General features: G+C 40.6%; 2 protein-coding genes across 2 annotated transcripts in view; both read left to right on the forward strand.

Annotated features, from left to right (window-relative positions):
- The first annotated feature begins 1,406 nt into the window (after positions 1–1,406).
- On the forward strand, positions 1,407–4,646 carry ebna1bp2 (EBNA1 binding protein 2). Its single transcript, XM_012817489.3, has 9 exons — positions 1,407–1,619; positions 1,941–2,024; positions 2,193–2,362; positions 2,660–2,783; positions 3,102–3,191; positions 3,284–3,359; positions 3,490–3,580; positions 3,914–4,088; positions 4,187–4,646. Exons 1-9 carry the CDS (start codon positions 1,548–1,550, stop codon positions 4,232–4,234), a joined length of 930 nt encoding a protein of 309 aa, XP_012672943.2. The 5' UTR covers positions 1,407–1,547; the 3' UTR covers positions 4,235–4,646.
- Positions 4,647–11,452: 6,806 nt separating this feature from the next.
- LOC105891300 (low-density lipoprotein receptor-related protein 8) overlaps positions 11,453–14,095 on the forward strand; it is a 59,718-nt gene continuing 57,075 nt past the window's right edge. Inside the window, exons 1-2 of the mRNA XM_031562785.2 lie at positions 11,453–11,626; positions 12,266–12,385. Coding sequence (XP_031418645.1) covers positions 11,560–11,626; positions 12,266–12,385 — 187 coding nt within the window. The 5' untranslated portion in view covers positions 11,453–11,559. The remainder of the gene's footprint in view (positions 11,627–12,265; positions 12,386–14,095) is intronic.

Raw genomic sequence — 14,095 nt, forward strand, 5'->3', positions numbered from 1 at the left:
AATCAGGGCCACTAGACTGGCCTATGAGGAATTTGGAGTCTGGGGAGAAAGCCAAGCAAACAAACTCCTGGACAGGTATGTCACCTCCAGTCAGTACCTTCCTCCTGCGAGTCTGCTCGTGGTGCAGATCATACACGGTGATGATTCCCTTCTCTGCTCGCTCTGACACTGCCAAATAACGACGGTTAGCGCTCATAGCCATCGCGAACATGCCCTGGCTTTTCTCTGACCCTGTTGGCACACATTGAGAAATGCGGTTATTAAGACATTCCATTTTTAGAACTGTGAAGTAGATTTTGCATTACGTACGAGCTATTCATTTTGCATAGTTTTGAGATATATTCAATTATTGAGATCATACCGCTTCAGTTCTTTATTTCCTATTCCCAATAGTGTATTTGTGTCATTTCAAGTGATGCCAGTATGGGATATAAAACAAATATTACCTGGGATGAACTTCTGCCATCTCTGGTCAATGTTGTAGCGCACCAAGTTATTTCCACAGGGAAATATTACTGTTTGCTCATCAAAGTAGCAGAGGCTGTTTGACACTCCTGTTCGAAGACCGAATGTGTAATATGAATGAGCTACAACCGAAGCCATTCTTCAGTCTGTTGTGTATGACCCTGGAATGTGCAAAGAAATTAAGTTCAAATAAATTACCAAGCGATAGTGGTTAACTTGCTGCTACTTTACCTGTTTATTTTAGAACAGTCTAACGTACCTGTAAAGTTAGAAATATGAACAACAGATGGCACGCTATGTTAGCAGGTTATCACACTAATTTAACCCTTTACCAAGAGACATTAGTACACGTAAGTAAGTAACGTAAGTAATATTTAGCCAATACCAGGAAATGTTAGTTTTCCTATGTGGCTAGCCAACAGCTAAGCTAGTATGATATCTCATATCGCTAGCTAGGTATGTGCAGTGACACATCGACAAACCGTTACATGAGATTTCCTTATACATATCATTTTAACTCATCATAAAGGAGTAATACGAAATTAAAATAGCCGAACTTACAGATTCACAAATTTGTAACAAGACCTTTTTGAAATAGCTAGTTGATCATGCTAGCCACATCACACATAAAGTTAGAGCATCCAATGTTGTCAAGGTAACCTCAAACTAACGCGCTGCTATGACAACGTCCATGAACCTACATGCATTTATATTTTCTGCCACTAGAGGGTAGCACGATTCCATCGTTACAGAATAAATAAAACATGTAAAACGTAATCTTTTGAAGAATATTCAAATTCATTCAAGTAAGACCGTGGTGAGGTATTAAACGATGCATAACTTTAACTTTGAAAAAAAATGGGTTCAGCTTTCGACATACTGAAACAGACATTTACGATACACGATTTAACATTTTTCTTCGTACCTAGGAACTTTGTAATTGTTCACACCGAACTACCCGGTACGACATGCGTGGTGCACTTACTTCATGGAAGGACCTCACATGTGTTTGATAGAAGTTACTACATTGTAGGAAAGGTAAATCGTGGTATCTACCTAGTAAACGTACTGATTTGGTAAATATGGATACTTCAGAGGCTGAAACACAGTTGGGGTTTGAATCCGAAGAGGATAGTGAAATGTCTGATGGAGCGGTGAGTGTTTATATTTAGGTTGCTACCTAGCTAGCTAACGTTAGCTGAGCGACAACGCAGAGCTGGCATGTGTGATTGAATTCTTCCTGTGTGCTCCTTAACTATAATAAATGTACCTTTTTACACGTAATGGTATAAAGAATGATGTCGCAGTTCATTAGTTTGTGTACGTTACTGTCAGAATCATCCATGAGTAACATGTATGTTTATGGGCTATGCTACCTAGTTTGTGTTCTTCGTCTAAGTTATTATCGACTTGCCTGAACTTTTAATCGTCTGTAGATTTCAATGACTAACTTGTAATTTTCGTTCTTTATAAAGTTACAAGAGGCATTCGCTAAAGGATTGCTGAAACCCGGTCTAAACGTTCCTGTGGAAGAAGCGAAAAAATTGGCCAACAATGTGGTGAGAAACATTATGGTTTCACACATTTTACTCCTTCCCCTGTCATTCACAACGAAATATCGCCACTGGTTCGCACATGTATTGTGTTTCTCTTTGCCTGTGAAGGAAAACTCGATGTGTGTGAGTTGTGTGATCCAATCCGCCTCTCTATTGAACCTCTTGTTTCAGGAGGGTATGAAACAGTGTCTGGCTGATTTCTGCAAGACTCTTCCATGGGTCGAGAGGCTGAATCTGACCAACCTACCAGTTGCTGACATAGTTGCAAAAGCTGAAGGCAGGCTGGTGGCCCCTGACGGAGAAATAAATGCTGAAGATGATTTCCAGAGGGAGATGTATTTGTGAGTATGACATAGATTTGTTAAACAAGATTCAACATAAGCTCAGTTCTGTTGTCTTAACCGTAGTGACATAAAAGAAACAGTGATGTATTGTCAGGTCTCAAGTATTTATTCTGAACCAGTTAACAGGAACTCTCATCAAAAAAATCTTGTCTATGTTAAATAGACTCTTAAGGTTTAAAAACCATGTGCTTTCACACCACCACTGCTTTGTTCAATTTCATTCACTGGTTATGTTTGTGAGAATGACCACAACCACAAAATCTGTGTTGAATTTATTGAATTGTTCCCTCTCAGCTATCGCCAAGCCCAGGCAACAGTTTTAGAGGCCTTGCCAAAACTCCGGAAGCTGAATATACCAACCAAGCGACCAACCGACTATTTTGCAGAGATGAGCAAGACTGACCAACACATGCAGAAGGTCTGTCAGTCTTGTTGGTTCATCTTCATATAGTTTGAAGTGTCAGACGAGTATTGTGTTTTGATACCTCCTCTTCCAGTAGACACAAACACTCCTATTTTGGCTTATACGCACACACTTCGCCAACTACAATTACTTAAGACACGTCTGTAACTTTAGTATGCAGCTCTATACATTACTGTATGACATATTTGATACTGTGTACGTAGGTGATGGTGTATGCAAACTGTACAAGCGTGGGGTTTCACATTTGCTTTGTGTAATTGATTTGCTACATACAAGACATCTCCAAACAGCCTCTGTCATTGTTTGCCACAGATCAGGAAAAAGCTACTCGTCAAGGCGACGGCAATGGAAAAATCTGAGAAGGCCAAGAAACTGAGAGAGCTGAGGAAGTACGGTAAAAAGGTGAGTCCTGCTTTTGTCAGCCGTGACTGAACTCCAGACGTGGTCAATGTCTCTTGGTAACAGCGTGCTGATTTTGGCTGTCTTTGCACTAGGTTCAAGTAGAAGTCATTCAGAAGAGGCAGAAGGACAAGAAGGCCATGATGACATCTGTAAAGAAATATCAAAAAGGTGCAGTCTGTTTGGGAGTTCTGGACGTTTTACAATATTCACCTACCGTTTTCATTACTCGTACATGCATTTCCAGTTCTTGCGATATATAATAAAGGCTTGATCTATCCCATATTTCTATTTCTAACAGGCATGACAGACAAACTGGATTTCTTGGAAGGAGATCAAGACAAGGTGAAGAAAAGTACAGGACCATCTAAAGCACAGCTGAATAAGAAAGGGTAAGAACTCTCTTGTGAGTTACTAAATTATCACTTTGTACAGGCAAGTCAAGTTGTTCAATAGAATAATTTCTCACTTAAATTGTAACAACTTGAGTTGCTGTCCCAAAGATGAGACCAAACACACTATTTAGTTTGGTTCTTATTTTGATGTTTCGTCAGAGTAAACATAGAGAAAACATTTCTTAAACATGTTGTAGCATTCTGGGTCTCTTCAAGTGACTACAGCGAAGATTCTCTTTTTTAACCATAATAATATCATTGGAAAGGATATAAAAAGTAACAGTTCTGTGCTTGCCTAGACCCAAGTAACGGTTCTCTTTGCTTGCCTAGAGCCAACTCAAAGAGGAAGTTCAAGGACCAGAAGTTTGGCTTCGGGGGCAAGAAAAAGGGCACCAAATGGAACACCAAAGAAAGTCACAACGACATGAGAGGATTCCGTGCCAAGGTGGCACATGGGAAGGGAGGAAAGGCAGGAAAGGCATCTGGGAAAGGTGGAAAGGGCAATGTAAGTACATTCTGGGTTGATGTCTTTGTCTATCATTTGTCTGTTTTGTAGTGATTCGCCACTCGCCTGTATTCATCTGTCTCTCTCGACTCTCATAGAAGCGCCCGGGCAAGGAGGCCAGGAGGAAAACAAAAAGCAAGAAATGAGACTTCCTCTCTTCATCAAGAGACGTGGACCCGCCTTTTGTGTCCTCACACACAGAGATGGACCTAAGATTGGCTATTTCTGCACAGTTCCGATGGACATGTTTTCTGCCATTATCTGATCTTGGGCTCACACCGGATGGTTCATTTCTGACCATTTCTTTCTTTTTTCCTTCAAGTATAAATGTAACATATTTTTTTGTGAGATATGTTCTTGTTTGTATTTGTGTGAAAAGAAGGGTGTTGCAGGAAATCTTTGAGAATCACGTGAAGGAAGTTGGACTTGTTTCACACGTTTTATTTTGTGACAGCCTTAATTGTCATTTTTAGCAATGCCATAGGCAAGCTTAGTAACTTCTGTAATGTTTTTGTTACAAAATGTCTAATGTACAAGTAAATACAGAGAAATACTACACACTGACGTTACAGTTTAATGCTACATATAGATTGTTAAAACTGATTTCAATTGAAGTATCGTTAGTATTATCATATGGAAGGAAAGGGAAACGTTGTTTTTCCTGAAGTCGAAAATCTGTGGTATCATGCTGTGTCCTGGGAAGAGTCGTTGTCCACTGACAGGATGTCAGAACCCTGGCTGCCCAGCCGTTTCTCTGATGCACAAACAAACAAATAATTATCTATTTTTATGTGCAGTACAGGTATCCAAACACAAGTCACAGATACTACGAATAACTTTGTTAGGCAAAAACAGCAAAACAGCATCAATATGAATTAGTTCCCAATTATTACTGCACCCTTACGAGAAACCCTGTTCAAAGCCTAGCCACCTGACTCCCTATTTGAATCAAGCTCGGCCCTTGACAATAGCCTCCCTCCTCCAGACTCTCGCTCCCTATGCTGTGGGAAATAGAGATGGTGCCTCACAGGAACTTCCTCCAGACGCCCCGGACACGGCATCGAGTATGGATTGAATAATGGCATGCGACCATCCTACAGATGAAACACAAAGGGGCCGTCAAGTTGAAGTCCTTTGGGATCATAGACATAAGAAGAGCAGAAGGTCTTCCTTTGTCTATGTTTGTGATTCACTGGAACAGTAAAACTTGCACCTCGGACTAGAGGTGTCATAATCACGTGGCTTCAAACTGCGTTATATTGATGTAAGAGGTCTTACAGTAAACTTTAATATTTCTGATTCAAATGCATAATGGCCGTGATTTATAAGCATTCTGATAATTCTCCTAAATACGCTAATCTACTACCGTTACTCAAGTTAACAATTCTTAATATCATACAAGACAGTTTTATTACATCGAACCACTAAAATTCTTGGCAATACTTGTTTTCCATGTAGTGTTTGCATTGGACAGTTGCTGGCTAGTATAAGTGTTCCCGCCATTTTTTAAATGACTGTTCTATGTGTGTATGGTCGCACACGGAACCTGGGTCCATATACGTGAGAATTATACACACTTTACAAATGTGTCCATCTGAAAGCTCAAGATATAGACTTGCCTGAGGCAAGACCGGATCTCCTGTGTAAGATAAGCCTCCAGACTGAGGATGGGGGAAGCTGAATGGGTCATTGAATGACACTGGTGGCTGCAGGTTGACTAGAATGGCAGGGCATGCGTATCCGTTTGGGTAAGAATACACATGAAAGGGGAAGGTCATCCTTTCGCCCATGTAGACGTTCTTTTGGACCCTCTCAGTTACCATTTGATCATCAGTGTCTAGGAGAGAAAAGGTGCAGGTAAGCAAGGGGGGAAAAGGACATGTATATGTATGTGGGGAGGAGGCTGCACCTGATTGAACTGTTAACATTAAATGTGTTTTACTGACCCATTGAATTGAGCAATATAACTAAGTAAATCCCATGTGCTCTATAGTACCGTATGTTAACACGTATCCTCTCCAGTCTGGGACTGTTTGTAGTTTTATCATTTGTCTGTGCAACTGGTAAAGTGTCTGTAACAGCAACGTTGATCCAATCGCCGAGCAAGGGCGCACATCTGGATTAACGAATGGCCTGAACAGGGGCGGAGATCCCATTTCATTGTAGGGGGGGACAATACATGGTAACATTTCGGAGAGTAATTCCGGGGGGGGGCTGCTAAATACCGAATTCTCAATAACATTTACAAACAGAAGTCATTTTTAAATCCTCTAAACGGCATTAAATGTACTAACACAAAATATCTACTCACAGACAAATAATGTCCAAAGTTCAAAAGAACTTGATGCTCAAAATAAGTTCTAAAACAGTTCAATTTGACCTATCAATAAGCCCCGCCACCAATATTTACTGTTCCTAACTCGGACAAGTTATCAGAGCTGACTAGAGTTTACAATGGCAGCTATCAGTGTCAAAACGATATCCCAAGAGGCTCTAGACAACTTTTGGAGACAAAATAACCTGATTTCGTCTAGAAGCCATCAAAAGGGCCTTCATACTGCAATGGAGGGATATGCATAACATTTAAAACTAGATATGGTGGATAACAAGCTTACATTTGAGGCGAGAATTTACAGATTACACAATACAAGAGGGAGAAGCCTCATCTCACGGTCATCACGATTGCAGATAAATATATCCAATACCAGCATTGTTCATGCACCGCAGGGAAAGATTAAATTAATTTACCTTGAGTTAATTGAACTAATCTGGAGAGGCACTGAGATGTAGACCTACCTTTATTAACTAGCATTAACCTGCCCCTGACAGGACAGTGTCCTAACTGTCTAGCTAGCTATCATAACGGTGTTAATTACCGGCATGCGTGTGTCATCAGCAAACGTTCACGTTGTCATGTCAATCCATTATTAAACTTATGAATAAGTACATATCGATTGGAACTTCGTAAAAGGAGTTAAGAAAAAACTTCTTCATTACATGTTCTTAACTATGTCAGTGGGAGAGAGGAGGAAACAGTCTCACTGTCTGACCGTGTACTTGGCTAATTGACTGAAACACGGAGCTGCCGGTAGCCCCGCCCGTTGGAAACAGCATGTGAACCAAACCACTTTGAGGAATAGGGGGATCATGATTTTTCAACACTTAAAAAACACATTGTTTTACGTTTATAATTAGCATCGCTTGTGTCGTCATGCATTTCTTTCATATTACTATATTTAAAAAAAAATGTTTTGATTCCAATGATTGTTGGGGGGGGGACAACTTTGGCGTCCCCCCCCGGGATCTCCGCCTATGGGCCTGAAGTAGACAAATCGCCATTTTTGCGGTCTATCCTGACAATATGCCCGCGTGTAAATGCAAGTTGTCTTCTAAAGTGTAAAATGTTGTAGTTTTAACTTTATTTTCAATGTAACGTTACTTTTGACAACGATGACTAGGAAATCGGGGAGAACCTGTGCCTTTCTCAGATGTTCCAACAGTGGTGGAAAACTTTAACTGAATGCAAAATATGTTAATGTGTGTTTAAAAAGAATGGTGTGCTGCGATGAAATGCGAACAAAACATAACATCTCGAACATCGCTGTAGAAACAAATGCAGCAGGCCAGTATGAAATAAGCATGTCAAAATGATCCTTAAGGTTTTTTTTATATGACCAAAACAACCATATTTAAAGATTATTGTGGGTTATAATAAAACTATTTTGTTGTTAAATCAGCTTTAACAATCATACTGACCTTGTTGTTAATTAAACATCCACGCAGATTGTCTTCATTTGATCCAGCAGTAATTTATCTTTGTACAAGATGTTGCAGGATCCACGTTACATTCATGACGCCCACTACTGTCCCGCACTTTCTTAATGCCTGCAAGTTGGCAACACGGGACGTGTTTTCATTGTGTAATTCTTGCTTAACTTTCTGAAAGTAGTTAATTATTACTGCTTTGTACCCAAATTCACAGCTTCTAAGTCTATCGTCTTTGTATAAACCGAGATAGAACAGAGACTTGTCAAAAAAGTGCTACAACTGCGCCGAAAGGTAACGGGCCCCACAAATCGCCGTTATATGGTAAATATGACAGGGACGTAAGGACACGGCGTAGCTTTGTGTTGGCTAGCATGCTAATTTGACCACTTACTTCTGTTCATTGTGATGGAATCCTGTACTCCATAACCCGGGCAAGAAGAACGGCCTGCGCCCATTCCAACATCAATTGTACCACCTGTAGGTGGCCTGACAAGATGCTCCTTAACTGCACATGCAGCCACCTCCAATTCCATGTAGGTTTTGCCATCAGTTTGAGTTCCTCCCGCTGGCATGCGAATGACGCTCTCAGATCTGAGGTTGGCGTTTGATGGCATGTGTTCGGCTGCATGTGGCAATGTATCTTCATCCAGCGCAGAAGTGCTAGCTGGAGTGGCTAAAACCGCCAAACTCTCCGTGATCGCAATCTCATCTCTTTGGCTTTTCTTGAGTCGTCGTTGACTGGCCATTATCTTCGTCCTATCGGTTATGAGCGAGCACTTCCAGCATTTACATGAAAAAAACTGGCATTTACCGGAATGTCCTTTCAGCTGGACTACGAATCCGTGATTTCTGCACCTTGCACATTTTGGGTTGCGAGGTACTTTCACTGAAACATCTGCCATCATTAAGTCTGAAAATGTTGGTACCTATATGATTTAAAGAATCTGTCAATCTGCTAGAATTTGCCCTTTAAAATCAATAATAGTTTAAACAATGAAAAATTTGTGAGTTGCTAGTTGGTTGTTTCTCCAACAATACAAAATGTAACTGAACGAATATGGCAGGTGGGTGAAGAAGGGGGTTCCCATTAATCACGTGACATGAAACATTGTATCCTTTTCAATCTGTGTGACTATCTCTGGTGTTAGTTCCCACAGTCATAATGCATTGATATGAACAAGCTTAGACATGTCAGAATCTCTGTATGACTTAATATCACTGATCAATATATGGTCTTTTCCAAACCATACAATCAGAATACACAGTAAAGTGAATAGGTGCCAACCAATCATTTTCATTTATTTAGAAGTGTTTTACAATGATTTGCAGCAGTTTGCAGAAAATGTATGGATTCACCCATCCTGCAGCCCAATGTTGCCTGCCCACAAGTTAAAGGCCTAAAGGGGAGTGCAAGAGTAAGCGTGATTTAGCAATTTTACTTAATCTCTTAATGTTGGTGTTATAATGAAAAACAACATATGCCCATTAAAAAGAATTACAGTAATCCTTTCTATGATGATGTATTGTGCTATATAGGCCACAATAGGAATATTTTGTAACTGGGACAGCATACTAAATAGTGCTACATCTAAATTATACATAGATACAATAATTGTAGATTATTTAATTCAATTTAAACAGGATTATCTTGAGACTCCTTAGTTTTGACACCACATCATTTGAAAAAATGAAAAAATGACTACAATGGACATAAATGGTAGTCTTGCATTTTCAGGACAACCTACCTTCCAGGTACCGTAATGACACTAATTTTTGCGGATACTGGCCAACACTCAATTTATCTTATGCCCATAATTTATCATTGGATGATCGAAATTGAACGAAGTGCTTAATGAATATCCGCCTGGAGTAATTTCCATTTAACTGACTTCCCTTTGGGATTGGAGCAAACACAGCTTTCCTGGGAATTGAAAAATCCATTCTTCTCTTTTCTGATTTAAATTTCATGGCTGACACTAATCAGTGTGGGACCAAAGACACAGGTTTGTTCTGAGTACATCTGTGGAACAACAAGGACTTTACCGGAGCACTGTGATAAAGGAGAAAACAGTACAATACCACTTTCTGAACCTCAACTTCATGAAGCATCTGTTTATCTGTTGCTGTGTTTCACATGGGTCACTTTTGAAAAACTCAAATGGATTCAAATATGCAGAGAATGCATATCAACACAGTTCAATTTCCCATAAAAACAGTCACACTCTAGGGCCTGATGCTGCAATGATCTGCACTGGTTATTTTGGGTACCGTACTTATAAATGGTTAACTGTGGCCATTTGAGCTATTATGTTTTTGTAAGTAGATGTTCTGAAGTCAAAAGTCAAAGACAGCCACTTTGACCTTTAAAAAGAGACTAGTGCCAAGGCAGTAAAGCAGGAAACACTGGTCATAAAGTGTATATATAATAACCTTTGTAGAATAATATCTCACCAGAATCATCGCTCAAATATCTATCTTTTTTTTGGGAGTACAATTTTGATGGCAAATGATTAACCCCCATGTGCAGCCCTCTTTTGAAATCAGTGACACTAAAATGTGTGTGATGTGCAATCAGTAAACACAATAGACTGAAATGAGGGTGACGGTGAAATGTGCTGGTGACACTTTTCATTTTAGGTCCTGATAATGCAAGGGTGAAACGTCCAGTGCATCTGTAATACGTTCCGTCTGAATTCCTGTGCTGTGGTTGGCTGTGAGAAGCCATCAGGGCATGGGCGAGTTGGGTTCCGCTTCAGCTTTCCTCTATTAAAATGACTGATTATTCTGTCAGCTCTGGTTGTGGCGTGTATTTGAGTGACAGCATCGTCCGTTGTCCCACTATGATATGTGACAGGTCCTACTGTCCTTTCAAATAGATGCATGGTTAAACAATCAATCAAGACTAAACTTAAACTGTGATGTTTTTTCAAGTTAATGTACAAAAACACATACACACACACCACACACACAGTATCCCACAGACGTCACAGTTGTAAAAGATTATGTTCAGCTCAATGACTGTAATGTAATGTACAGTCATTGGTTCAGCGAAATATTTAGCATTTTTTTGCTAAATTAAATTAGAATGAGCTAGATGAGATTATTTATAACACACAGAGACTAATTTATAACACATCGAGACTCATTTATAACACAAAGACTAATTTCATTACAATTCTTACAGATAATAAATGTTAGGGAAATATAAAGCAAAAAATGCTGTTCTTACTGAGCCTGGACCTGCATTCCCCCAAAGTAACATGTTAAATGTGCAATTGCAGGCTTGTTGATGATGTTGAGTAGACCCAACCCAGTAGTGTAGACACGCGTTTATCAGTATTTATTAACCTATGTTCATGTGTTTCAGGCGCTTTATTGTTTACACTCAACATCCACATAAGTGTAACGGATGTAAGGCCCACATGTGCATGTTAAACTGCATCACCAAATGTCACTGAGGAGCCGATGCTTTGTACGAACGTAAACTACACAACTACATCTGTAGCCTACAACCATCCTGCAAGATCAGTCCTATTACGTTACGTTCACTGAAACCCCGCCCTCCTAACGATGTCGCCAATGGTTCAAATTGCTAGTGAAGCTGTTGGGGATTCAGTGAAGTACCACCGTCGCATCGGTAGAGTGAAGGATCCGGACCTGCTTTGTCTGTGAATGAACGTCGTAGTCGAACGCCGTAGTAGAGATGTGGACAGAAATCGGAAAACTATTATTCTTCCATTTGTTAGTCATGGAGCTTCACTCAACAAAAGGTAAGTCCTGTTTTCCGAGTGTGAAAAAAGACAGGAATTAGAAACGCAGTCTGGTACTGTGTGATTTATCGTGTGCTTCATAGCCTAGCCTTTAATTAGACTTAGTGATGCCAGCGTTGTTTGTGTGCAAAACCAGTTTTTTTTGTTTTTTGTTGAAAGAAATTTTGCGGTGAAATATACAAACGAGGTCGCGAAATAATTCATTCACTGCCCCTTCAACGAATATGGAATGAAATAGTTGAGTAGCCTAGTATAAGAGCCTTAAGATGTAGCCATTCGTTAGGCAATAGAAATGAGGCATAATGCATTAGAACCGTTGAGTTATTGTCGTAAGAACATCCAGCCAGTTGATACAATTGATTGTAGCTCGCCAGTGCGCCCCAATGTAATATCTTAATTTAATCAAAGACACGCACAATTTAGGACCGAATTATGAATCTATTATGTTTTGTTTAATTTTGTATTGGTCAGATAGTGTGGGCGAGCCACTGATGATAGTATCCTAATCCATTCAGTAATGTTCTGCCAGCGTTTTCTTTAGCTGAAAGCCATGCACTGATTCTTTATTTTACTGTACATGTTGGGATAAAGCACCGTATAGTTGTGGTGCAGCTGCTAATTTTTTTTTCTGTAACGCAGGAACTGAGGAGGAATGCGAGGATGGACAGTTTCAGTGCAATAATAAGAGGTGTATACCAACTATATGGAGGTGCGACGATGACGATGACTGCTCGGATAACAGTGACGAGGAGAATTGTCGTAAGTTATTTGTATTAAAATGTAATTGGTTGAAATATAGAGGTTAGGCTGAATTCACTCACAGTACAGGATAAGTAGCCTAAGCTATTCATACGAATAACAAGTCCCTTCCTTGTGACAAACTTGCACAAATTCAAACTTAAAAAAAAGAAAGGCTCACTGCTGTTTGTTTATGACACAATTGTCATGTGTTTAAACGTATGCTGATAGCACACTTACTTGGTGAGTAATATCAAGGTGTTGTTAATCCCGAAGAGGAGGTAGTAGCGGTAAGGTGTGTTTACAGACACGAAGGGGTATTTTGAGCATCTGGCTCAGTTATTATGTTTTCCTTATCAGCAGGAAGGTTTGAGACAGTGAGATGAACAATCAGTTTAAATAATGGAAGAAGAGAGTGTTTGGAGCGTCATCGCTCACCTGGTTCTGATGCCAGTGCTGCTTAATTAACTGTTGAACTGTGGGAAACGAGAAGTATTCCTATCAGGTCGTTGTTCGTTATCGTTTAAAGAAGACTGTTGTTAAATGGGAAGGACGTGCTAATAAATGCAAGGGCAGATACAGGTGCAGCAGCCCCAGCAGGACCCCCCCCCCCCCCCCCACCACCCCCACTGTCTCTCATTGCCCGTGGCCTACATTTATTTGGAGCAAAAACAAAGAAAAACAAAAGAAATGGAATCCATCCAGTGATGCAGTCCCTCACCATGCTTCAACTCTTTTGTCTCACAGTTAATTGTAGCTCAAGAAGAATGCATTGCCCATTCCCAGTGTATGTGCACGTGTTCACATTCTCTCTCTCACTCTCTCTCTCTGTCTCTCTCTCTCTCTGTCTCTCTCTCTGTCTCTCTCTCTCTCTCACACTCTCTCTCTCTCCGTGTCTCTCTCTCTCACTCTCTCTCTCTGTCTCTCTCTCTCTCTCTCTGTCTCTCTCTCTCTCTCACACTCTCTCTCTCTCCGTGTCTCTCTCTCTCTCTCGCTCTCTCTCTCTCTCTGTCTCTCTCTCTCTCACACTCTCTCTCTCTCCGTGTCTCTCTCTCTCACTCTCTTTCCTGTTGTCTTAGCTGTCTCATTCTTTCTCTTTTTTCTCATTTTCACTTTTACTCTTCCTTTCTGTCACACACACTCTCTGTCTCTCGCTTTCTCAGACACACACACACACACACACACACACACAGGGAAGACACAAACTGACATGTGGTAGTGCCTGCAGAGGCATTGGCTGAGCTGGTGTAGTAGCGCCCTCGCCATGGCGACCAGTTGAATATGCTCCCCAGGCCATGGGTAGAAAGCAGGTCATTTGGCGCATTTGTTCCGTTACATAATTTATGTATCGTGTGGCCCCATAGGCTTGCCGTAGTCGCCCTTTGTTGTTTGTCTCAATCGCTCTCCCTCTAGCCGATGTCATGTTACACCTGTTTCTCAAGGAAAAATAGCCAGCAGTTCCCCAGCTTATTCTGCGTTGAATGTGGTTTAATTGCCAAATTAGTTATCGATTGAGTCATTCAGCAAATTCTCAGGTGAAAGTTTGTGACCTTTTCAGGTGTAGAGAAGGCATTGTGTGTCTTATTCGGTCGTAAGGTGGATATAATACAGAAACCATGTCTGTTGTAACTCAGGAGATGAGCTAGCCCATGTCAAAGAGTTCATTACCCAGGGAGGCTTTTTTCATTATTCTGTATGCTGGGGTCAGCCACCTGCTGTAATAATGTGCTG

This window comes from Clupea harengus, chromosome 25, assembly GCF_900700415.2.
Source record: "Clupea harengus chromosome 25, Ch_v2.0.2, whole genome shotgun sequence".
NCBI lineage: Eukaryota > Metazoa > Chordata > Actinopteri > Clupeiformes > Clupeidae > Clupea > Clupea harengus.